Below are 26,595 nucleotides of genomic sequence, written 5' to 3'. Positions count from 1 at the left end.
CCACCCAAACGGTGAATTGTTTGTGTGTATTGCAAATTTAGCGGTCGTCGATCATATCAGCAGCGCAGCGCGGGCGGCAAGCAAGAAGGAGCTACACATTTGCGACTTTGACCCTCTTACTTCGTCAATTTAACTTTACTACCCAGACAACAAAGTGCTATAAAGTATTTTTTGTCGCTGACAGAAATTTGAAGGTATGTTTTGGTGTTTTGGGATAATTTTCAAGATGGTTATCATACGGATGTACGGGAATGGGCAAAAATAAACTCGACTCAATCAAATCAATGATCAATCGAGTGTCGTGAAATAACAAGACTGGTTGCTGTTTACCCGGTTTTTTTTAGCTCCATGCTTCAGCACCTTGCAAACTCGGCACCAACAAGCTCAGCACCTTGCAAACTTAGCATGACCGGAAAAGTTTCCGTATGGCGCCACCACTTTTTCATTCGAAATAAAATAATATAGTATCTAATTTACCTGATTGATATATCCCTTTTTGTAAAAATGAGTGAAAAAGTGGTGGCGCCATACGGAAAGTTATCCCTCGGCACCCACAAACTCGGAACCAACAAACTAAACTTGGCACCTTGCAAACTCGGCACCTTGCAAACTTGGCACCACATCATGCTCATCATACTCGCTCATAGCTAGCAAACTCGTAGTTGCGATGATAATGTAAAGTAAATCTCCTGCCGTCGGCAGGAGGGTTAGGTTATGCTATCGCAACTAGCAAACTCGGCACCCACAAACTCGTAACATGCACAACCACAAATAATACAAACCTTGCACCTGTTAAAAACGGTCAGCAGTCGGAACAAAAACAATAACAAAGTTATTGTGGTGAGTGGTGTCATGGGTTTCCGATAGGATAACAGGAAAAATGTTTACAGTCAATATCAAAAAGTAAATGGTAGCCTATGTCATGTAGGTAGGTCTTACTCCTACCTAGAACTATAGGGGGAGACGATAGCGGAACGAAAACTCTATATCATAGACGGGAGACGATAGTGGAACCTCATAGTTCTAGGAGTAGGTAGGCCTAATGTACTTCTAGAAACTATAAATAAGGTTCCCAGGGGAGCCTTATAGTTTCTAGAAGTAGGCCTAATGCATGTTCAACTAGGTCAGAAACTGTTTCCTTATTTTGATTCTGGTCCAGTAAACATTTTGAGTCAGCCCTGTGATGGACTGGTGTCGTTTGGATTTTCCCTAACACTTCTAACCCTGCAAGTAATCACCACTTTGCAGCTCAATAAATTTTCATAAAGATCAGAACACAGACAGAACTATAAAAACAAGTAATCGATTTCCTATGCTTCACACAATGTTTCAACTGCTACTTAAAAAAACACATCATTTGCGATTCATAATTTGCATTCAGTGTGAACAGAACATGCTTACCCGGTAGTTCAAATATTTTGCCATGTTAAATTGCTTGACAAAATCATTCACAGTCAACATACAATTTTTTCCTTCATTATTTAAAGAAATTCTGAGACGGACTTAGGAAGAGAGGCATACGCAAAGCTTAGATTTAGGTTTTACATGGTAACCTAAAGGTGAACCCACATTTATTGAATGCAGAAATGTAATAACTTTCTCATGTTTTTACAGATCCTGTTTATAGACTGCTATAAGGAATTTGACTTGAAAATGGAAGTGGACGATCAGGAGTTGCTTTGTGAGTACTATTAATTTCAGCTTCAACTTTTAGAATAAACATACACCTTAAAATCATATTTGAAATTGTCTAAGGTAATAATGTTAACAAGTCAAGACATACTAAGCTACTAACTATACATGATAAAAAGTTAATATAACAAGCTTGGAAACAAGAGAGCACATAGACACAACCTTAATTGAGAACAATTAATCGATTTTGCATCGGGGCGAAGAATGCCAGTGGGGTTCAAGTGTAAAAAAATCACTATTTTTCTCAAGTCTTTAGATTTTTTTTTTTTTAAAGCAAGGGGGCTCAATTTCTGTAACTTCATTGGTAACTTGTTCCGTACGTAGGAATATTTTCATGCCCGATACTTTGTTGAGGCAACGAAGGCGATTGCCTCCATGTCCCCTGGTCATTGCCTTGGTGCCCTTGAAATGCTCCAGTGGAATTTTACAATTTCCTCATAGGTAGCCCTTTGCCAAAGAGAAAATGCCTTGGTGCCCTTGCCCTTTCAAAAACGAAGAATACAAACCTGTACGTATGGAATACTTTATCACATTGAACAATACTGTTAGTGTTTTTTTAATTGTTGGTTTCCAGGGTGTATAGATTGCATGAGATGTCATGGTCCAGAATGCCCTCAACATGGTGAAGTAATCTTCATCAAAGATACACCAACTTTATCCCGGGCTGTAGCCTCATTGCCAACTAGCCTATACCTTCAAACCATTGAAGGTCAGCGGCAGGTAGTTGCTAAAGGGAACATAGCTCGAAGAACTCAGTTTGGTCCTCTTGAAGCAACTGAGAGTACGAAGGATGACGAAGGTACTCAAAGTGGACTTATCCTAAAGGTAAGAACATTGATTGCACATTCTTGGATCTATAATAATAATCTTAAAGTCTTATATAGGGCATGTATCTACCAAACAAGGTACTCAAGGCGTATGTACAAACTTTCAGCAAGATAGGTTATTGCCGTGATGAATTCTGAGACCCAATTATGTAGCACCTTATAAGGGTTTACAAGGTGCTACGGCGCATACAGCAGCCACAGCCAGGAAAACTAGGGCGAACCCCTTCTCTTGTAAAAGTGCACTGGGTTATTTTACATGCGTTACACAACACATGGGACCAACGCCTTTATGTCCCATCCGAAGGACGAAGCAATGGCTACACTGTAAGTGTCTTGCTTAAGGACGCAAGTGTCACGGCTGGGGATTCGAACCCACACTCTGCTGATCAGAAACGCCAGAGTTTGAATTTGGTGCTCTTAACCGCTTGGCCCCAAAACTTCTACATCTACATGTACTCCATGATGACTTCCTTACATGTATACGTTTGAGTGTGTGTGAATTGAATACGACAAACACAAATATCCTGATGAGACATCTGGCATGTCTGGAAAGGTTTTAAAGTCAGTTGGCTCCACAGATTGTGAAATAGAACAGTCCAGTCTTTGGAGATTGATGTACTTTTCAAAGCAACTATATTCTACTTGCAACAGGTGCATGGTTTGTTAATGTAGGCAACTTCTAGGACTGCATGTACATACAGTTACTGTGCACTATGTGTATGACACCCAGACAGTCATTACCAAGTTAATGTACGTACGCACTAGCAAGGCATACATGTTGATGACTGATAGAGGTTGCCATGTAAACTCAGTGCTTCAAATTATCATTTTATTTCCTTAAAAATCGTTTTGTTCCTTGTTTTAATAAGAAAAACCTCCGTACAAAATTTGATTCTTGTTATTATAATGAAGTATACATCGTGCTTAAAATCCAGCTTTATGCTTTTTGATATTCATAATAAAGTTTCTGGTTTTGTGTAGATCTTTAAGAAAGATGGAGAATCCGTACTTCTGGACACATCTGATGAAATGAAGTGTAACTGGATGTCTCTGGTTACTAAGGCAACCGAGGAAGCTAATCAGAATCTGATCGTCTATCCATACAAAGGTGGTCTTTATTTTACAGTCATAAGAGACATTGTTGCTGGAGAGGCGCTGAGGGTTTGGTATGCACCTCATTATGCAGTCCAATTAGATCAACCACTTTTGAAAGGTAATTAACTTTAAGTAGGATTTGAAACTTTGCATGGTGGAAATACGATATGTAAAGGTTTGCGGTAAAACCACGTAATGACTATCTTTAAAGGAGTTGGGGTGGTTCTGAAAAGAACTATTGGTTTCATCTCGACGTTTCGATCAGTATGCTCTGATCGTCTTGTGAAGAAAAGGTGAAACCAACAATTCTTTTCAGAACCACCCCCACTTGTTTAAAAATAGTCATGACATGGTGTTGCCGCAAACCCTTCTATATCGTATTTAGCTTTCTTTCATCATTATGCTCATCTTTTTCAATAAACTGAGACCCGGTCCAGATGGGCTCTCTAGCCGCAAATTATTGAATTAAGTACATGAAAAATGTGACGTCTGATACAGTAAGGACCGAGTTGAAGTCGAACGACTGTTGCAGTCGTTCGAAATGACTCTGGAGCGTCTTGGTTTCAGACGTCGATCTTGACCCGAACATAATGTAAATTATATATAAAATCTATTGTGATCAGAAGAACATGAAAAAAGGTAGCTTTTAAGTATTCGTTGTCTTTGTCGTTCAGCTATCATAGAATGGAGGTACATGTTTATGGCTCCCCATATTGTTATACCATGGCTTTTTGCAATAACCATTTTACTTGACATACTGACTTCTCATTGTTAGTGACTCTGTTATTTACAATTAGTAGGATGGAATACCACGTTACCTTGGTTCTATGCACACTTTTTTATTAGATTCAGTTTCCAGCAACCTATGAACTTGTCATGGTATCGTTGTTTGGCGCATTTTCGTTCACAAAAATATCCTTATCTCTAGCAGTTTAAATCAAGTGTGTTCGTCTGAAACATAAATTTATTTGGCTTGACCTAGAGTTCGCTTCTTATTTGGTTCGGCGGGACTCTAGAGCGCTTGTCTAAACATGGTGTGATATACTGTATGATTTGAGGGTAAAGTCTCTGGCTGTAAGATATTTTCTTTTGTATTTTGGTCTTGTTCAGGTTTTCAATGTTTTGGTTTAAAACAATACCTCTGTTTATCTGCAATTTGTTCTTTTTACAGAGACGGTTCCTTCTGCAGAGACGTCAGAGAATGATGTGTTAGATTTACTCAGATCTCCAGAGAAGGCTCAGGACATCTCAGGCTCTGATGACCAAGTACCAAACACATCGACTGAAAAACATTGCACTGCAGTTGAAACTCCACCGAAAAAATCACAGAAAAAATCGCCAAAAAGTCGGCGAGTTAAGAAAAAGCATCGGAGCAAATCTGATCGTAGGAAACAGTCTAAGCCTGGCAAGATAGCACGTAAACAAATAAGCCCCAAGAAAACCAGCAACTTTGGGAAAAGGGAGACCATGACTGATAAGGAATATAAATTATTACAAGATCGGGTCTTGAGGGAAAGTGTTCGATCTTGCCACGAATGCGCATTGATTTTAGATTCTACAGATCAGCTACAACATCACATCAAGACAGAACACCAGCAAGATCCAGTGCAGTGTCCACATTGTGTTAAGATCTGTCTGACAACACAACACTTATCACAACATATAGAGAGTATTCACAAAGAGAATGAGGTGACTGATGGTATTGAAGATTACAACCTTGGCTGCCCGTTATGTGATAGGTATTTGTCTACAACTCATGCACTGCGTCTACACCATCAGCTTCTACATACAGAGAACTTTAGTTGCACTTCGTGTAAGGTTACATTTTGGAATCAGACCAAATACCTTTTACATGTCAAAGATCACAAAGTACAAAACACAAAGATAGAGTCAGATACGACATATTCTTGCGGTGAGTGTAGCAGGGAATTCTCAACTTCAACAGGATTAAGAATTCATGAAGCTTCTGTTCATATGGAAAAGGTCTGTTTGTGTACATATTGTGAGTACAGTGCTCTTACAAAGTTGACACTGCATGAACACATACTAAGTAACCATCCTGAAAACAATTTAGACATACCAGAATCACAAAAGTTGTATTGTGATAAGTGTAATAGTGTCTTCTTACGTCGTGGGACACTACACAGGCATCAACTTAATCATAAAAAGGTGGAATTCAAATGTGAGAAATGTGACAAAACTTATCGCCGAAAAGACAGCCTGAAAAAGCATAATTGCCTGACCACACGGATCCGCACTGTATCGGTTGATCGCAGTGTATCGGTTGATCGCACTGTATCGATTAATACCATGACTGAACATGTTTGTAATACAGCCAATGTGTATGAATGCCAAATATGCCTGCAAATGTATTCCAATAAATCAAGCATGAGGTACCATACTCAAACTCACAGTGACAAGATCTACACTTGTAACATTTGCAATAAAGAGTTCCACAAGCGCTTCAGTTTTGATAGTCATAAGTTTCAGCATCTACGAGTGGCTACAAATAGAGAGGGAGTGAAGGAGTTGATTCAAATTGAGGATAAAACGGATGAGATTCATTCATGTCATCTTTGTCCATGTCAGTTTACTAGGCTGCAACCTCTGCTTAATCACCTACAGGTAAGGCTACACAATTAATTGGACACGTTGCCTTGTGTCGGTCAAGTTTGTCCATTGAAAAGCATTTGGAACGGTTTGTTATGTCCTACCCCAGGTCTCAAATATCCAAGTGCAGATACCATGCCATACGATTTACCCATTGGAAGGATGCCTCTGGTGTCGGTTCAATACTAATCCAATGCAAACTTGGACTTGGAAGATACACTGTCTATTCACATATTTTTCATTCAGGAACAGTCACTGTTTGAAAAAAGCCTTTGCTCTTCAAATTATTTGCCACTTACGCCTTGGAGGGAAGAGGGGCATCTTGAATGATTTGTTATTTCACTATCACTTCTGACCCATTTTGTGGATTTTTTTCTTTCTTTTCTAAAGGGCATTTATCAAAGGATTCGGGTACTTTTTCAAAATGTCCATAGATTTACATTAAATTATTGAAGAAAATGATAGTAGAAAGCTTCCCTTCAAATGTTAATTACTGAGGTGCTGTGGTTTTTGAGAAATGAGGAAAACAAGTCACAAAATAATTTTTGTCTCAGTAGGTCTGTACCAGAACGTAAACGAAAGGACATACGGAAACCTACAAATATCGTCCATGAGTGTGCAGTAGGCCACATCTGATAAGCCTGTACATGTCACATGGGTACCTAATTATTCCATTTGGCGTACGCCCATTTCGAATAATGAACAATGAACTTTGCACTGGATAATAAAATTCACTCGCAGAACTATACATATCGCCCATTCCCCTTTGGTAAACGTGGGGGTGGGGGGGGGGGTGGGGGCTGCGCTATGCGGTTTGCTTTCTTAACATTAGCCTAATCCTGGTGGTATAGTTCAATGTAGACGCATTTACAAATGGCGAAGGAAGATGGCTCTATTTTCCCCTTCTTTAGCCATGTGTCTCCGTATCGTGCATACCTCTCAAACATAGTAACCATTGCTTTGTTTTCTCGGAGAAGTGACATCAAACATTCAATTTCTAGGGGATTTTACATCCGAGTTTTGCTTCTTAAACAGCCCTTGACTTCTCTGAGAAAATCGGAATATGCATTCAGCCCCTTAGATACTTGAGTAGGGGTGTATTTGGGGGTATACATTTACTCGCGAGACAAACATAAAGAAATAAATGTAATAAATAATTTATTAAAAAAATCTCCAACGCATTAAAGATGGGGTGGTCTAAAGAAGTCCACCCTAAATAGTTAAAGGCACTGAACACGTGTCGTTTGGTATCGTCAAAGACCAGTATTCTCACTTGGTGTATCTCGGCATATATGCAGAAAATAACAAACATGGGAAAATTTGGACTCATAAATTGGTCATTGGTCATTGAATTGCCAGAAAATACTGAATGAAAAAAACACCCTTGTTGTACATATTAGTGTGCTTTCAGATAGTAATAAAAGGCTTCTGCCCACAAGTATTCTATTATTTTAGTGAGAAATTATCTCTTTTTCATTTATATTTTGATGATTTACTAAACGTATGGTGAGAGTGCCTTTAACAAGAATGTGCTCACCAAAAATAAATAAATTAATAAATAAATAAACAAAGTAAATAAATAAATAAAAAAGCGCGAAATTGACTTAAATGGCATAAAATATTGTATTGCAGGCGATGACCAGCACTAATTTTTCATGAACTCACTGGAAAATCCATGGAGTTTTTAACCCCACCGCCACCCCATTGACCGTTCTCACTATCTCAATTAGATAACTCCCGGGAGTACTATTTCCCAGGAGTGCGATGGTTGTTTCACACTTACGATCAGACCCCAGGAAACACCTAGAGTTTGAAAAGGGCTTTAGTAGTTAAAAAAGATCGACCAAAAGTTTCCGGGAATTTCCCGGGAATAACTGTAGTGTGAAAAGGGCTTTTAATTTGTATATTCCACCTTTTCACTCAATTCAATTTGGCGTGTTGAACCAACAACATGCTGTCTAACATGCCGGGCTTCTAAGCTGTATTGCACTTTCATCTCTTATTGTGAAAGGTATGCCGGTGTACAATGGGGCTACAAGTGCCTCTCAGTGAACCTGGGCATGGTCTTGGACCGCCCACCCAACCCCCTCTCGTCTCAAACAATAAAGTTTTGCTTACGTTCCAGTATTGAGGGGACTGGCAGTGCTCCTGGTGTAAGAATATCGGGCGACCAATCAAAATTAAGGTTACATTGCCCGGACGTTGCAATACGTCCATTTTTTGTTATGGTTTTCGTTTACGTTCTGGTACAGACCTAGTGAGACGAAAATTATTTAAGCATTAAACGTATTATTCAGTTGGTATTATACCATAACATACCATAACTGATTAACACATTTTAAAAGCTAAAACTGAGACGAAAATTATTTTTGTGACATTGTTTTACTCATTGCTCAAAAACTACAGCACCACAAAGTAATATTTGAAGGGAAGTTTTCTACTATCATTACCTTCAAACAATGTAAGTTTTATTCTGTGGACATTTTACAAGTACCCGGATCCTTTAAGAGGAGTTTACAGAGTGAGTAAGATGTGACACTCTAAAGTTTGCTATACTTTTTCCCCCAGAAATACCACAGTGTGACATCCAATGGACTGATTTGCATACCATGTCAAAGATTCTTCCCAACCCAAGATGATCTGGCTTATCATGAAACTCAACATTACCGCGTCCCATTGCCTGAAGATATTACTCTTGATAACTTCCATGGTTGTCCTACGTGTTGTAAGGTGTTTATCTCCGACAGCAGTCTTCAATCCCATAAAGGTAGACATGATGAGCAGAAGAATCATGTATGTGAGTTTTGTGGCAGTAGATTTCGCCGAGCAGACGGACTGAAACAGCACATTAGAGGCCACCATGAAGAGCAGGAGACATCTGTGGAAAAAGGCTCTGTATGTTTGGTAAGTATTCAACTGGATGTTTGTTAGTCAATCAAAGCTAAGATGTGCAATTCATGAGTCTTAAGCCCGGTTCATACTTCCTGAGTATGCGAAGCGAATGTTGACGTCACAAATTCGCAACGAATAATTCGCAGCAGTTCAACTCCCAACAACTGCTAAAGGAAGGTCGTGACGTCAAATTCACGTCAAATTCGCATGGCATTCGCATTCACAGGAAGTATGCACCGGGCTTCAGTTAGGACTGTCATTATTCTCTGAGGATACAATAAATCACAACGGTACACATTGAGTTGCCTCATTGGTGTTGACTTGGTTGGAAGCGGAACCGAAGTGAAGTTGTCGCACAAATGCAGCGTGGCGACGCTGTTGTTTTATGTAACTGCACTTGATTGGTTGAATTAGGAACCCCGCCAATAGACCCTTCCCATGAAATATGTAAATTGCACATAGCGCTTGCGCACTAACGTTTTGGTTGGCAAAATGAGGGAACATCGCGCTGTTTTGTACATATACGCTAATGGGTGCGTGACGCAGACGCGATTGCGCGTCTGCTTAGTGCACAACTCTATGGTGTTTGCCAACCAGCAGGGTCTGTACGCATGCGTGAATGTAATTAGCATATTTCATGGGGGGGGGGTCCATTGCAAAAGGGCATCCCAAGAAAGCCCTGGGAAGAATGTGCACGTTCATAAAAAGACCAACTGGACAGGGTTTAGCAAGCCCACCTAACATGACAAAACTAGCCAAGGTGTCACCACAACAGTTGTGTGTGTCCAATGGATAATGTATATTATCTGTGAGTGGTAAAGTGAATTTTGTTACCAGTAAAACCCAGTGTTGTAGTCAAATCCAGGACCTTTAAGTCAGAGTTCTGGGTCTCAGCATCCAAGGTCAAGGCCAAGACCAGTTACATTATTTATGAAAAAAAAAACACAATGGCACTCTCAAGAGTCCCTTTTTACCATTCTGAAAATTGTGTGATCATGCTATTTTTGTTTTTCATTTTACAATTATTTTTCTGAAGGGATTTAACTGGTCACTAGCAACCAGTCGACACATAAGAGTTAATCAGTATCAGATATCTTTAGCAGAGTTGCCAACTCTCCCTGATTCTGCAGAACTTTCCCTGAAAATAAACCAATCTGACCATGTTCTGATTAACAAATTAGAGAATCTCCCTGATTATGCAAACTTTTTCCCTGTTGTGTTGAATGTAGTTCTAAACATCTCCCAGATTGTTGTACAAAATCTCCCCGATTGCAAGATGTAAATGTTGGCAGCTCTGCTTAGAGCAGAGTTTATGCTGCTTAGTTATTGATTGATATGTATGTTGTTGTATAGATATGCAGTAAATATTTCAAAGTAGCATCCAGTCTACGACATCACCTCCTGTTACACACCAATCAGCGTCATTACCAATGTCCACACTGTGAATATAGCTTCATTCAACGAGGTAACTTCAATAGACATGTCATGGGCCATGGAGTGGAGGTAAGTTAAATGAAAAGGAAACTCTTCTATTTGAAAGACAGTGCTCTGAAAGAAAGGAAGATCCCAATAAACATAACTTTCAATCAATCAAGTGCAAATTATTATTTTTGTTATGTCGTTTATTTATCCAGGGTGAGCCAAATAAGTATGAACTAGTTTTCTTTTTGGGCACTCCATCTTGAACACAGACATAAAGAACCTATAGACGGACAGTAGGGGGCGCCAAACTGTAATTTTGTACTTTCTCAAACCGTGGGCGGAAGTTAACGCGCGACCTGCTGCTTTTAGTACACGTTTTGGTATAACTTTGAGGCAGTGCCCGCACCGTCTTAATTATATTTTATAAATTTGCATGACATGATGACCCGATGCGGGATTGTAGCCTTAATATGTAAGACAAAACTTCATAAATAATCCATATGACTGTTTGCAAATGTTGGGTGTTGAGGTTGAACTGTTAAAATGTCATGTTTACAACTTTTTTCTTGGGAAATCCAGTCTAAACTCGCTTTGAAACGCAAGTTCATACTATGGCCCTCCGTGTTGCGTACGCTCACGTCGAATGCACACCAAACAATCACGTATCAGTAGCACGTAAGTCTATGCAGACGTTGATTTCCATAGGTGCTGTCCGTCTATAGGTTCTTTATGTCTGTGATCTTGAATCCTACATTATGACTGTGTTTTTACCATTTGGATCACAACAAGTCAACAAAAAAGTTATTAATCTACATATAGAATTATCTACATATAGAATTTCCTACATGGTGGGACAAATAAAAATTGAATTGAATTGAATTGAATTGAATTGAATTGAATTGAATTGAATTGAATTGAATATAATTGGAACATTTGTCTTACTTTCTTTATCCTGTTAAAGTAAAGAATTACAATTCCTGCATAGTTCCAGGACCTGGCCGCTTTCACAAAAGGACGGAAGTGTTAGACGAGGATTCGAACCCACACTCTGTTGATCTGAAACACCAGAGCTTAAGTTCGGTACTCTTCTCTACTCGGCCACGACATGCGAGTCAGTTGATTCAATGATTGTGTTTATATTTTATTTCATAGCAACCTGTAACTTGTGATGTCTGCAATAAAGTTTTCAAGCGAGCAGAGAATCTTCGTCGCCACATGCTTGTCCACAAAGTGTATGAACATTCTTGTCCATCTTGCAAAAAGAAGTTCTCTACTGAGCATTTCTTGGAGAATCACATCCGGAAAGTCCACCAGGGTGAGGAGGCATGTCAATGTGAATGTTGTGGCACTAACTTCACTGCCTTTAATTCATATCGTCGCCATATGAGAATGAAACACAGCAGTGTATTGAGGCAGGACTATGCACCACTAACACACATCCAGATGATTGCTGAATAAGTATGTGCAGGATGCTCTTCAATGGACCCTTTTCATGAAATATTTAAATTGCATAAAGCGTGTGCGCACTAACATTTTGGTTGGCAAAAACGAGGGAACATCGCATTGTTTTGTACATAGGTAATGGAAGCGTGACGCAGACGCGATTGTGTGTCTGCTTAGTGCACAACTCTATGGCGTTTGCCAACCAACAGGGTATGTACGCATGCAGAAATTTAATTAGCATGTTTCATGAAAAGGGTCCATTTCAAATTAGAAGAAGATTGTTAAATTACACAGATTTCTTGTTATTAATGCAGGTTAGAAACTTAGATGTCCAAATACTGATTTCTAATGGAGCAGTTTGCTGATGGCCAACTATCCATTGCCTATTAATGTACTGAGGAAAGTATTTACAATACTTATTCACAATCCAAATGAACAGGCATCAAGGTTGAATGTTTTAAAGCATTTTTACTCCTATTGTTGTACTTTCTTATTTTATTTTAATTTGTCCATATTTGTACTGGACTAGTTTTTTTTACTAGTTACATTTGTTCGGCGCCCTAGAGCATGTCATCATGATTAAGGGCTTATAAGTTTTGGTATTGTTATCAAAAGTGTTCATGAGTTCAAGTTTGAATCATAAAAACGAACCAGATAAAGTATGATAAATGAAGTTGAAAACTCTTGGAAGAACTCATTGAAAGGAAATCAAGGTTAAAGGTCAATGGCCTCAGTGACAATTGAGAGAAGTGTCCAAAATATTCGGACTTATTCTCTCCTCCATTTTCTAATCAAGTTAGAAAAGTGTTCATGAATTCATGTTTGAATCACAAAACTGACCAGATGAAGGTTTGGAAAAATTAGAAAGGCCTTGGCAGGCGGTAATTAAAAGAAAAAATCAAACAAGTTTAATGGTTAGAGGCGTCATTGATACAGAGTTTTACTTTGTTACTTAAGTTCTCTAATGGGAAAGTGTTTGTTTTTTTAATTACCTGATGTGTGAATAAGCGTAGAGGTAACACAATTTGTACATAATTTTTGAATCTGGTCATTGTTTTAATGGTGTACCATTATGTATTTAGTAGATGAGTTAACCTTTGACATCTTTTTATTTTCAAGATTAGCTCAAGCTTTTAAAATGTGATGGCACAGTAACATGTTTTTAACTTTGCTTTTTTTTTTTATTTAGTTGCTTTTGTGGCGTAGTATTTAGTATTGGGTTTCACAAAACCCATTGAGTTTAGTTTGAGTATTAATTAACCCTTCTTCTGTCTGACCATTTAATTTCCACATGATTTAGAATAATAGATGTATTTTGCCATCCTGCTGTATGATATCATTATCATGTAGTGAAAGCTACAACCAGTGCACATATGGGTCTGTGTACATTACTGGTATACTGTTCACCACCTTTGAAAGTTGATTGTTTATGAATGGTTTTAAAGGCATGGACACCTTTGGTAATTGTTAAAGACCAGTCTTCTCACTTGGTCAACCATTGTGTCTCCACTCAGTGCTTTACTGTGGGAAATGCAGTACCCAGTTACAGCACTCAAGCAATGCAGTAAACAAACCATGACATCATCCGTATGGGGGTTGATTTTTGCATGCTGTAGCGTTTTATTGCAGAGTGTATCAAATGAAATCATGAGTCCCATGGTGAACATGAAGAAATGATTTATGTTAGATAATAGTTAGATAATTATATTTACTGGGTAGTAAAAGTTTACATACCAAAACAAACTTCTTTTTAAAGGTAAAGCCCAAATTAATGTTTTGTTTGTTATATTATAAATTGTACATAATTAAGTTTTAAGGATTTTGTTTTCATCTTGCTGTATTCAGCTTAAAGAGCTATGGTTCAAAATTCCCATTGAATTCCCCACACTTGGTAGTGTTATTTTAAACAACTTGCTTACAAACCATAATACATGTTATTTACGTAACGATACTTAACCCAATGCTGTAAAATGTCTCTAGATTTGTTGGATGACATGCTGTGAGTGTTGAAATACTTTTTATTCAATTGACCTCTACTTTATTTCTGGTTAAGGTTAAGAAAAGGTATTCTGTGAAGCTTGACCATGGATGTGTTAGATAATCAATTAAAACAGTGTGTTAAAGGCAGTGGACACTATTCGTAATTACTTAAAATATTTATTAGCATAAAACCTTACTTGGTGACGAGTAATGGGGAGAGGTTGATGAAATATAACATTGCGAGAAAAGTAATTTTCCACGAATTTGATTTTGAGACCTCAGATTCAGAGTTTGAGGTCTCGAAATCAACCATCTAAAAGCACACAACTCTGTGACAAGGGTGTTGTATTCTTTCATTATTACCTCGCAACTTCGGTGACCGATTGAGCTAAAATTTTCACAGGTTTGTTATTTTATACATTTGTTGAGATACATCAAGTGAGAAGACTGGTCTTTGACAATTACCATTAGTGTCCAGTGTCTAGGAAGAAACTATAAATAAGTAGTAAACTGGATACCAAACTGGCTCTTCTCGGAGTCAACACTCACACAAAAGAGATTGTACCTGTAAGTTTACTATTTATTTATAGTTTCTTCCTATTTCTCCACACCATGCAAAGCTTCAAACAATACTTAGTGTGTTAACTAATAACAGAACAGCAGCTGATTTCACAAAGGACGAGTAACTCATCCTAACTTACAGGATGGGTTCAATGTGTTCCGCACGTTTATGGATAAGGAACTGAACTCATCCTAAGTCCTAAGAATAATCCAAGTTAGGAAGAGTTTGGTGAATTTAATCGACGGCAGTTCATCCCCATCTTGTAAAAAATAATATTTGTATGAAAATTACAGCAGATAACATTCCAGTGCCAAGGTCATACATGAAAATCTTTTGTATGTATTCCATAATATTTCATTATCGTACAGGTCAATCTTTTTTATGTACTAAAAAAGTCTCATCGTTTGTACAATTGTATGACTCATACTATACATGTTACAGCGAAGGGGCATTATCCTCTAGAATAAAGTGTTGATTTTAAAGTGTTTAGTATTCCTGACTTACTTAGAAGGCAGTGTATACTTTTGGTAATTGTTAAAGACAAGTCTTCTTTCGGTGTATCCCAACATATGCATAAAATTAAAAAAACTGTGAAAATTTGAACGAAGTTGCAAAAAAATAATGACAGAAGTAACGACCTTGTTGCATAGAAATGTGTGCTCTTAGATGCCAATTTTTGTTGTGTGAAAACTACACTATTTCAAAGGGGGAATGTTGTTTCTTACAAAGTTTTATAATATCAACAGCTCTTCAGTGCTATTTTATACCAATAAGTTTTTGTGGTCATTAGTATTTATAAAGTAATTGCCAAAGGTGTTCTGTCCCTTTAATATAGAACTTATGCATTGACGGCATCCAGCCGTCATCTTAGAGGTTAAGAGGTGACGAAAAAAGTGAAACGCACAGATTTGTACGCGCTGCGCAGAGGATTGGCCAATGATCAACCTCTGTTTGAAGTCATGTGCACATGTGTATTATGATGAATTACCTGTACAGTGCTGCTTGATCATTAATAGAACAGAGTTCCTTACACAAATGTTTTGTGCCATTGTTTCACTTACCCATTATATCAAGTGCTTGATTATTTTACTAAGGCATCACAACTATTGGTAGTAGCTTTACTTTTGACCAAGCTGCAGTTTTATAAGCCAAATAAACCGAGACCATGCTAGCTATATATAAAGACCAAGACCAATCTATTCTGGGACCTGGTAATATTATGTTATCTGTACAGTTGGCCTCTTGTAATAGCATAGTTAGTCACTTTAATGTTTGGTGTACTACTACTAGGAATACAAACGCATATGATACAGTTTGTAATTATCAGTTTTACAAGATGATTAAAAGAAAAGATTAAAAAATAGATGTTTAAATACTGAATTTCCTTTATTCCCTGTGATGTAAAATACAATTGATGTTGCCTTTACAACTAGCTCAATGTCGATTAACTTTGTTTATATAATAACTTGTTGTGCAACTGCATTGGTCTATTTGGTTTGTGCAGAACAACTCAAGCTTGCTCTTCTTTATCCCCAAATGGATTGGACACCTGTCTATGTTAAGATTGTTGTTATAAGAGATGTTAAATTTGCATCGGGGATACAGAATGTTAAATTTTATAAATTTTTTTACCCATACACCGATGTGTGTTAGCACTGTATACTCAGTACTTTCCTAAGTCCTGTGGAAAAAAATTAAGTTGAAAAAAAATATGGTTTTTTTTCTTCTCCGCCATTTGAGATGAGATGATCGGGCTAAGTAGCGCTAAGATTTATTGCTGCAGTCATAGTAATAATAACAGTATCTGTGATCACCATGTATCTTGGCACCTTTATTTTACATATATCAATAGGAATCTTCATACTCCCAAATATACTGCTCTTTGCGAGTGGGCAGAAAAAACTAAAAATAAAACCCAGATCCAAGTGTTATTGTTACCATGTTTGAGGACACCATTCAAACGGACTTCACTGGTGATCTTAGGAGATCCGAGAGTCTTCTGACTGAACGAGAGCACTTCGGAAGAAATAGTTTAGCAGGGCGCTACTATACCCTTATAAGTGTAGGCCTAGTCGTTCAGTACAAATTGAACAATTTGTTTTCGGGGTAATTTCCAATCTGACCCTGAACTACCTTCAACATAAATCAAAAATAAGAACGGCTCCAATCGACCCGTGGGGTAGGCCCATAGAACCTACCACAATTTTGATCATGACAGCTGAAAAAACAAATGTAGAACTTCAATTATAGAAAAGGTATTAACATTAGGCTAAATTTGACTAGTACCAAGATCCTGAGCATCACCTTTTAAACATAGGAACACTACAGGCAATATTGAATGGGTTACGCAACAGCGGTCTAACTTAACTAGCTTACTTATTTATTTAATGATAAGTTGTAGGTCTATAGTTTGTATTTAATTTAATTGGAAGCCTTGATTGCAAGAGGCTGTTTGCCCGTTTTATGATCTTTCCACAAGTTCCCAAGATGGGTATAACTTCCCACAGAGATTTGGAAAGGCTCATGCAGCAGCTATCAAAAGCAGACGATTAGCAGCAGGGCGCGCGCGCGCCAAATAACAAAATATAATTTCAATGGCACATTTTGATTGGTTAGAAGTTTTAACAAGCGCCGAACAACAACCATTTTCTTGTGTATACCTACACGGGTATTAAATTAGTCCATTCACGATTTGTCTTTATAATGAAAACACTCAAAATATTACGTGTGTCTCGTACAAAATATTCAAAAGTATTCCTGTTTTATTGCATTGTTTATTATTAATAATATTATTATTTGTTTTTGTACTGTGAAGGGCTTTTTTTAACTTGGCGGATGATATGTTGTTAATACTGCTGCTGATTAGGTAAATCGCCGCGGCAGCCATTTTGTCGATCGTTCACACACGATCAAGCGGCTGCAGGCAGGACACACAACACGTATGTCCTTAACGCCGAATAGTGTACATCAACTTCGGATTTTTTTTTCAGAACGTGTGTTGCGTTGTTCAAACCAGCTACATACATACCTGAATCAGTGCTGAAACCGAACAATTTGCTGTGCTTCATACATGGTTGGGAACTGTCGTCTTATGTCTTGTGGTAGGTTCTCGGAGACGAAGTCAGGAAGTATACAACTTATTTTATAATATAGTGGGTCGTTTCTGTCATTATTATTATTTTGCTGGCTTGATTATTTTAATCATCAGATCATGTTTTCGTACTCGACTCGACCATCCATGTCGACTGTTTGTCGATCGATGTGATCACCAATCTTTCCGTTCCCTATTTTTTTTACAAAAAGAATTTACTCATTTGTAATCGTAAATATCTTACATTTAGTTATACAGTGGCGAAAAAGTGGTGGCAGATAGATACCGACATTTTCCATCAATTTTACCTCGCCGTCCGTGGGTCTTCTAATTAATGATCGTGGTAGGCCCTATTGAAAATTTAAGTTCCAATATGCTATCCTACATACTTCTAAAGCGATGCTCAAAAGCGATGACCTTTATTTTAAAGTTTATTTTCAATTTATTGAATATTGAAGTGAATTGGTAACATCAATAACCATGATCAGCCCAGAACTAATTGCGGACATTGTGTACGACCCAGAACATGCAGAATGTCACATTGTTGTATGTATCATGACGTATTGTTGACTTTGTTTGTATTTAATGTAACATTAGTTTATTGTTGTAAGAAAAATTGTAAATGGCGGACGATTTATTGCAACAGAAGACCAAAACTTTTAAGATTTCACCACACGACAAGTGAAAGTGTCTAATAATAATAAGGCTAGATCGGCCTATACTAGGCCTAGATGATGTGAAAAAAAAAATCATTTAGTTTTTTATTGTGAACATTTTTCCCCGTCATCCTATTGGAAACCCATCACCAGGCCATATGATACCAGTATAGATTAAAAGTGTTTAGGCCTACTGATAGCCCCAAATTTTCCCTTTTTCAAACTTTGCTTGAAATATATAGTGCCTGAAAATGAAATGCTATTATAACTTTGGAGAAATGAATAAAGCAATTAGTTATAGAAGATCTTACTAAATTATATAAAAAACTCAACTCTCACTGACCCAAACTTAAAGACACTGCTTGCCAATTGGTGTTGTTAAGACCAGTATTTTCATTTGTTGTTTCCCAACATATGCTTAAAATAAACCTGTGAAAATTTGGGACCAATTTTGGTCCTCGAATTTGCAAGAGAATAATGAAAGAAAAACAATCCTTGTTACATTTAGGCTTTCAAATGCAAAATAAAGGCTTCAGCTGAATTCGTTAACTATTTGAGGGAGAACTACCTCTTTCTCAAAAAGTTCAAATGGAGCCATTTTTGGCGATGTTTTATATAGGTCTTCATTGCTCGTTACTAAATAAGTTTCTTGACTCCCTTGTCAAATAGTATTCAGAAGCAGTTCTTTAGCACAGCTATGATTGGTACTTTTGATGTGTCCTCTTTATTCACAAACATTCCCCAGGTTAAAGAGATTGCTGCCTGCTCTTCAGCTCTGGCTAAGAGTAATCGTCACATGTCACCGCCAATTTCTGGCATTGTATCCATCATGCAACATTTCCACTAATGAACGATTCTTGATTGAAAGATTTTCTACTGAACAGGGCCCAATTTCATTGCTCTGCTTACCGTAAGCGCCAATTCTAAGCAAAGAATTGGCGCTTACGGAAGCACGGAATTCTGTGCTAACGTCAAGCGTATTTCACGGGTTAGTGAGGAATGTTGGCTTCTGTGCGTGCATACTTCCCAGGGCATTCTGCGGTACACTGCTGGCGTAGAAATTCAGCGCTTTTACGTTAGCAGAGAATTGTGACCGTAAGCGTAGAATTTGTCGGTAAGCAGAGCTATGAAATTGGGCCCTGGTCTTGTTTGAAAGATTTCCTAGAAAACGAATCTGATTTGTACTGTGTTTGTTGACTTATTTAGATATGACATGCATGTAACAACGCGATGTCTCATGAGGATTTGAATGCCAGTGGAGGGTCACATGCTCATGAAGATGGTGACCATCCAATAGATAAACGGAGACTTAGTATTCATCCAAGGGTACGAATACAGAGAAAGAGTCTTGTAGGGGCATTACAGGCTGAAACACTGAAGGAGAGACAGGTAAATCTCAGAATGGTTTTATTCTTCTAAAGTTGTGAAAGAACTGACAACAATCGGAGTTAATGTGCAGTAATTTATTCAAATAACTTGAATACAAAAATACATCATGAACCAAACTTCCACTGAATTTGTTATTGTAATTCAAGCAATCACTTATATGTTCTTGAGTTTTTGAGAACTTTTCCTGAAAATTTGTTAAAAAACGATTAAATAAATGACATTGAAAAGTGTTTGCCTAGAAGGTGTTGTATCCAATTTATAGTGGATCTTGTTGATGAATTTATTCAGGCAAGAGCTAAAGATGCTCGTGAAATGCGCCGTGTACGTATTTCACCTCTCCACCAGCACATCATGGGAATAGTGCAGCTACATACTGGACTTGAGATACCTGCTATTGAAGAACATCTCCTGGATTCAGCAGAGGTACTAGCATGACTCCCCTTCATATAATACAGTATCTAGGTATCCTTATTTAAAAAAGACCTGTTCGTACTTGTTTGATACAGCTGGACAACAGACTGTTGCCCTGGTCTTGGCCTTGTGTACCTTCAAAGTTAACCATAGAATATATGATTTTCCAATGGAAGTGGAAGTGCCCTTAGCAAAAATGAAAATTGCATTGGGAAGCAGGTCCGGCAATGGCCATGGCTTGAGGCAGAAATTCTTTCAGGTACCATACCAAGTTGAAAGTGTAGCAGGGTTTTTGAACAATTCAACAATAACTTAAACTTTGATTACCAACATGTAGCTTCCATTCAAATGACTGTTTATTGTCTCATTATGTTACACAGCAGATGGACTTGTTTGATAAATTCTTTGAGAAGGATGGCTCCAAGTGTTTGATGTTGTTCTTGCAAGATGGTGATGCTCCTAATCATGGTGAGATATAGTCCAAGTTATTTTGATGTGCCATCATTTCTCTTGATTGAATTTTACACTACCTGTAGTTTGTATATCTCCTTCTAAATGTAGCTTTCATTCCATGGAAGAAAGTGTAAATCTTAAGGCAGGTTTTTTGGATACTGGGTACTGTCCTTACACTACCTCATCTACATTCCAATCATGACCCAATTCCTAACTAATGAATAATGCATAGAGACCACCACCCCATGTAATGATTGCACACTTTAAACAGTAGCCCATTGATAAGCACATTGTACCATACAGTATATTATACTGTATGCATGAAGCAGGATGTGTACTACAATAAACCAAGCAACAAACAAACTAACATCTACAGTGTCAAGCTTAAGACATTACAGGACTCATTAGATTGTGAAGATTGTAAAGGAAACAATCATTGCACACTTTAATGGGTGCCATTCTGTGAATGTTGCATACTAGAAGATGAAAGTTTTTCAAGTTGAGTTCTGGTAATTGTGATTTAACAAGAGACATACACTCCTGTGGCCTAATAGGACAATGTAAGGGTTCTAGCTCATAGGAAACTTTCCATAAGCCTTTTTAAAATATGGCGGACACAATGTTATAACACTATAAGGTTTGGGTAAATTTGTGTGTATACACCCAAACTACACAGTACATTCCTATTGAGTCCGCCATACCTCAAAAAGGCCTATGGAAATTCAGACTTGTTATTACATTGCTTTGCCATATCAATAAAACTGTTCTTGTTTTCATATAGATTCTGGTCGTATTGTTACATTAGCTAAAGGAGCCAAAATGCAGCGCCTCTTTGTAACTAATGGTTTGGAGGAGGGTCTGACAGGACAATGTATCTTCTTCTTGAGATGTAAAACTGATGTGGTACTGAGTCAACGTAATATACATGAGGTCAGTACATTGCATTTCAGTGATATGTTATAATCTAGTAGATGGGGGTTGACAGGCTGGAAACCACAAGGTGTACGGTGTACACATCTATTTTACTGGCTTATTACTTTTTTTTCTCCAGAAGACTCCAGAAGACGATCAGAGCATACTGATTGAAACGTCGAGTTGAAACCAACGGTTCTTTTCAGAACCACCCCAACTCATTTAGAGATAGTCATACGTGGTGTTACCGCAAGCCTTTCCATATCGTATTTCCACCAAGCAAAGTTTCAAATCCTACTTATTACTTATGTAAGATTCTGGTGTACAATTTTTTAAGAATGAGATTTACATAAAGTATTTTTTATATATTCCAGGAGATCAGCTATGGTTTTCTAGATACCACAGGTGCTGGTAAACTGACTGTCTTACCCGGTGTCCATCGAGTACTTAGTAAGATTTATAAGCCGGCAGTTCATTCTATGGAGGACTGGGGAGCACTAGGAGATACACCACATGGAAAGAAAACGCACAAGAGTTTCCTAGATTCTTTTGATGGTTTTATGCAGTATGTTGGAAGTAGGTTTTATCCATCTTTACTTTTAGTATGCTGCAATAGACCCCTTGCATATGAGATCACAAGCCCAAAACAGACCCCTCATCACTGTGGTCAATGAAGACTTATCATTGGCTGAGAGGCGTTCACAGTGCAGACTCTATTGCACATGTATCCATTGTTTGGTAGAAATGATGGCGTCCAACGCAAGGGGTCTATTTAAAGAATGTAGTTGTAATTCTAACCTTACTTCAGTTATTCTATACCGGAATGTGTAGGTATGCTGAGAGGTGTAGAGTAGTGAATTGTTCTTTTAACGGCCTTAAAAATCGGCAGGGTCGTGGCTTTGCGATAAAGGCCCAAGCTGAAGGCAAGACCCTTTATCGCACGACCCTGCAATGTTTTAAACAGTGGTTTAAGAACGATTCACTACTCTTTTGTTCCCATTCATAAATGACTCTTTGTTCAAAGCAAAAAAGGTTTTAATTATAGATAATCATCGACAATCTGTTTTCTTCAGCGAATTTTAGAAGTTATTTTGAAGAAAAAAATTCAAAAAATTGTTTGGTGTGCATTGGGTTGTGTATAAATATGTTACGCGCTGGTACTAATATCTATACGGTTTGTGTTCCGCGTAGTAGTTTGGCGAACATGAGCTTGCGTGCCAAACATGCGAAGCTAGCTGGTTTTTAAACAGCTCCAGCTACTACTTTATCAGCCGTTTAAACACCCCCATGTGACATGTTCTCCACCAATAGAAATAGCGAAACTGTCTTGGATATTTATGAATATTGGACAAACTTATTTTTCAGGTGCACAAACCAATGTTTCGGGTGCAATCCAGCTACGTGACTGTGAAACTGTTGACATTGATGGACTGGACACTGCATCAGATTGTATCTTAGCTGCAGCAAACCCTGAGATTGTGGATGCCTTTGACGAGCTCGTTACTTTTTGGTGTAAAGATATTGAGCAGGTAATTCATTTGTCAGTAAAGCATCAACTACTGTATGAAAAATTGTGGGGCAACCAATATTTTGACTGATTGTTATTTTGACTAATTGTTAGCTGTTTTAGAAAGTGTTTGTGTTTCTCTTACAGTTATTATTATTTTTAATTCAAGTGTAAATTTATTTCCACACTCAATTTTCAAAGTAAGGTGCCAACAACTAAACAATAATAGATTGAGAAGAAAACTATGGAGGTAAGGACCAGGAAGCTAAGACTTGTTAGTAGCGGCTTGCCTTTGGAAAAATAAAATAAACAAATAAGTAGGTACACTTAATAAACCCAATCTAAAGATCACATTTTTTTTAGAAGCAATGAGACAAGCAAACAGTTTTCCTTACTTGAATCTTGCAAAACTTGCATCAGAAATAAGCTAGTCTTTACTTCATACCGGATACCATGATGTAGTGAGGAAAACATACTGAGCAAAGCATCTTTGCATAAAGCAGTAATATTTGTTGTAACCCATTCAGGTGTTGGCTGAGAGTGAGCAGATGAGAAAGGAAGCTGATGATACAGGACCATTGGCTGAATTGGAACATTGGAGACTGTTGACTGCTCGATTTAATTCAATCGTAGATCAAATCAAGAGCAAGAAATGCAAGATGGTTATCAACGTTCTCAATGTTGCAAAGAGTAAGGTTCTCAAGGTATGCATTCAAATCCCTCTCTAATTAAAACTTCACTATCGAAGATTCTCAGAAGTGTAGCTAAACCTTTCGACATCAATATGCACTAAATTACATTTGTAGTTTTAAGCCTTATTAATCATAACAATGCCCAACTAATTTCTTTTAGGAATACAGTTTCAGAGAACTGCTTTTTCTAAAATATAATGAAGTGTGAAGGTTGCCTTTATAGGTCACATGCAAACCTTTGTCCCAAGTCAAGTAGCCCACACACCTTGAGGTGGCCTTCAGGCCTTGTGTGACGTCTGGCCACGTGCATAAAAAATTAGCAAAATTAATTTTGAAAATCAGTGAAACTTACTAAAATAAATGTATTTTAAGAAGAAATTCAAAAACAATCATAAGAATGATTTCAAGCATTGTTCACACTTCATTTGGACCAGAATATGAAGCCTACATATTTGTGGTCTATGAGACTGACATATTTGTGGTCTATGAGAATGAGTATTGGTGGTTATAAACAGGTTTTGAGATGCATACATTAAAGGCCGGTTTATAGTCGGTCGCGCGATGGTTGGGTGATGGAATTTTGACGCGCGATAAAAAAAAAACCACAGTTTTTAGGCCTCAGTGATGACTATAAACTGTGTCGTGCATCAAAATTTCCATCACGCGACCATCGCGAGACCGACTATAAACTGGCTTTTATAGTTTCCAGCGTTTTGATTTCTGTCTTGCTGTAGATCTGGAAGGAGTTGGATTGTCGCATTACTGATGCTGCTAATGAAGCCAGAGATAATGTTAAATACCTGTACACACTGGAGAAGTTCTGTGAACCACTCTATCATTCAGACCCTGTAAGTCAATTGAAGGATTTCATTACAAGTCTAAATACAAACCTAAACATCCTTCATTTTATAATTAAGCTGTTAATATAAAACTTCTCAGGGGGCAATACTTTTCCCCACTTAAAAGTTCTGGTTTTTAGGTTAACTGTTAGTTGCATTGTGCATGCCTATCTGCTCTTTTTTTCAGATTTTTTTGTAAGAAAACATTTTTACGCTGGTGACAAATATTCCAATAAAAACTAAAGATACAAAACAGTGATTTGGACTTTAATTTCTAAACACAGTGTTATTCACAGTGTTAGTAAAACAGTGTTTATTAAGTTGTTAAAGACACTGGACACCTTTGGTAATTACTCAAAGACCAGTCTTCTCACTTTGTGTATCTCAACATTTGCACAAAATAACAAACCTGTGAAAATTTAACCTCAATTGGTCGTCAAAGTTGCGAGAATAATGGGAAGAGAAAAAGAAACGCTTTCAGATGGTTGATTTTCGGACCTCTAGTTCTGAGGTCTTGACTTCAAATTTGTGGAAAATTACTTCTTTCTCAAAAACTCTGTTACTTCAGAGGGAGCTGTTTCTCACAATGTTTATACTATCAACAGCTCTCCATTGCTTGTTACCAAGTAAGTTTTAATGCTAGCAATTATTTTGAGTAATTACCAATAGTGTCCACTGCCTTAAACAAAACCATTGTGAATCATGCCAAACCGTTCTCAAAATGTGCCAAGTTTAATTAAGAAATGTCAAGTCCCTCAGTTCAATACCGTCCTAGGAGGATATCAAGTGAGTTACAGTAAGGTTTAATATATATAGCCACCTAAACAGTTCAGTTATAAAAGATAAAGCTTTGATTATTAACTAGCTGTAACAAAATGCTGGGAAATTTGAAACTGTCACTATGTTGTTACAAGCCAACAATATGCTTTGCTCAATAAAAGTGAAAAACATCACAGGCATATTACTCGGGCGGGATTCTAACCCACGACCGTTGCAAATCTAGAGCAGTGTCATACCAACTAGACCACCGAGGTTGCCCGGTTCAAATACTATGTTTTAGCAGCGGGAACTGCAAACAACTTTGCATCGGGGATCAAGAATATTAATTTTGGTTTTTACCCATATACACCGATGTGTGTTAGCACTGTATACTCAGTACTTACCCGAGTTCTGTGAAAAAATATCACAGGCATGTTACTCGGGTGGGATTTGAACCCAGGACCTTCGCAATTCACCGACCTCGGGTAAGTACTGAGTATACAGTGCTAACACACATCGGTGTATATATGGGTAAAAATGAAATTAATATTCTTTATCCCCGATGCAAATTTAACATCTTTTCAATAAAAATGAGTTGTGTAAATCCCTAACTGTCATGATTGGTTGTTTGTTACAGGTTAGTATGGTAGACTGCATACCTAGCTTGATCAATGCAATCCGCATGATCCACAGTATCTCTCGCTATTACAATACCTCAGAAAGAATGACTTCATTATTCATTAAGGTAAATACTTTGATTTGTACATTTTAAACAAACTGAATGAAAATACTGAAGTGACAATTCAATTGAAATTGAATCATTCATCACATCAATCCATTTAGCATTTCCATGTTTAATACATTACATTAGTCAAAAAAATCAGAAACATGAACAGTATTTGTTTATATACTTGTGTTGAAGTTTGAAGAATTTTATTTTTTTATTTTTTTGGCATAGCAGGGCTCCCGTTTGAACATAAAAGGTTGATATAAGACCCAGGATTACTTTATTTATAAGCACAAGTTATTTTCTGATAATGAACAATAAGGTCCTATGGTCATTGTCTTACTCTCAGTCTTCATCTCAGATTGTTATACCTCGGTAACAAATTGTGAAGTTTGATTGGTCGAGAACCAATCACGTGACGTGCAACATATACCCATGTAGCACAGCTGCACAGCACGGCTGCACAGCACGGCGGGTAACATGAGTGATGTTAACCGGTGAACATCACCGTGATCGTTCCCACCGTTGGTCAATTTCCAGCGCTTAGTACAAAATGGCCGTTGGTTCGAGGGAACAGTGAAGAATGTTTTTTCAACTGTTCATTTGCTTGTTAATACTTGTCGTAATTAATGTTTA

General features: G+C 37.6%; 2 protein-coding genes across 2 annotated transcripts in view; both read left to right on the top strand.

Moving 5' to 3' along the window:
- The first annotated feature begins 52 nt into the window (after positions 1 to 52).
- LOC139951471 (PR domain zinc finger protein 15-like) lies at positions 53 to 15,942 on the top strand. Its single transcript, XM_071950382.1, has 8 exons — positions 53 to 194; positions 1,615 to 1,681; positions 2,267 to 2,517; positions 3,501 to 3,732; positions 4,786 to 6,239; positions 8,793 to 9,128; positions 10,470 to 10,619; positions 11,691 to 15,942. The coding sequence occupies exons 2-8, from the start codon at positions 1,654 to 1,656 to the stop codon at positions 11,994 to 11,996; spliced, it is 2,757 nt and encodes a 918-aa protein (XP_071806483.1). The 5' UTR covers positions 53 to 194; positions 1,615 to 1,653; the 3' UTR covers positions 11,997 to 15,942.
- A 1,490-nt stretch (positions 15,943 to 17,432) lies between these two features.
- LOC139951474 (dynein axonemal heavy chain 8-like) overlaps positions 17,433 to 26,595 on the top strand; it is a 112,739-nt gene continuing 103,576 nt past the window's right edge. Inside the window, exons 1-10 of the mRNA XM_071950386.1 lie at positions 17,433 to 17,624; positions 19,477 to 19,659; positions 19,948 to 20,082; positions 20,451 to 20,538; positions 21,305 to 21,453; positions 21,810 to 22,011; positions 22,801 to 22,964; positions 23,470 to 23,646; positions 24,369 to 24,482; positions 25,870 to 25,977. Of these exons, the coding sequence (XP_071806487.1) occupies positions 19,501 to 19,659; positions 19,948 to 20,082; positions 20,451 to 20,538; positions 21,305 to 21,453; positions 21,810 to 22,011; positions 22,801 to 22,964; positions 23,470 to 23,646; positions 24,369 to 24,482; positions 25,870 to 25,977 (1,296 nt within the window). The 5' untranslated portion in view covers positions 17,433 to 17,624; positions 19,477 to 19,500. The remainder of the gene's footprint in view (positions 17,625 to 19,476; positions 19,660 to 19,947; positions 20,083 to 20,450; positions 20,539 to 21,304; positions 21,454 to 21,809; positions 22,012 to 22,800; positions 22,965 to 23,469; positions 23,647 to 24,368; positions 24,483 to 25,869; positions 25,978 to 26,595) is intronic.

The sequence above is a fragment of the Asterias amurensis genome, chromosome 19 (assembly GCF_032118995.1).
Source record: "Asterias amurensis chromosome 19, ASM3211899v1".
In the NCBI taxonomy this organism is placed as follows: Eukaryota; Metazoa; Echinodermata; class Asteroidea; order Forcipulatida; family Asteriidae; genus Asterias; species Asterias amurensis.
This window is presented reverse-complemented; position numbering and strand designations above follow the sequence as displayed.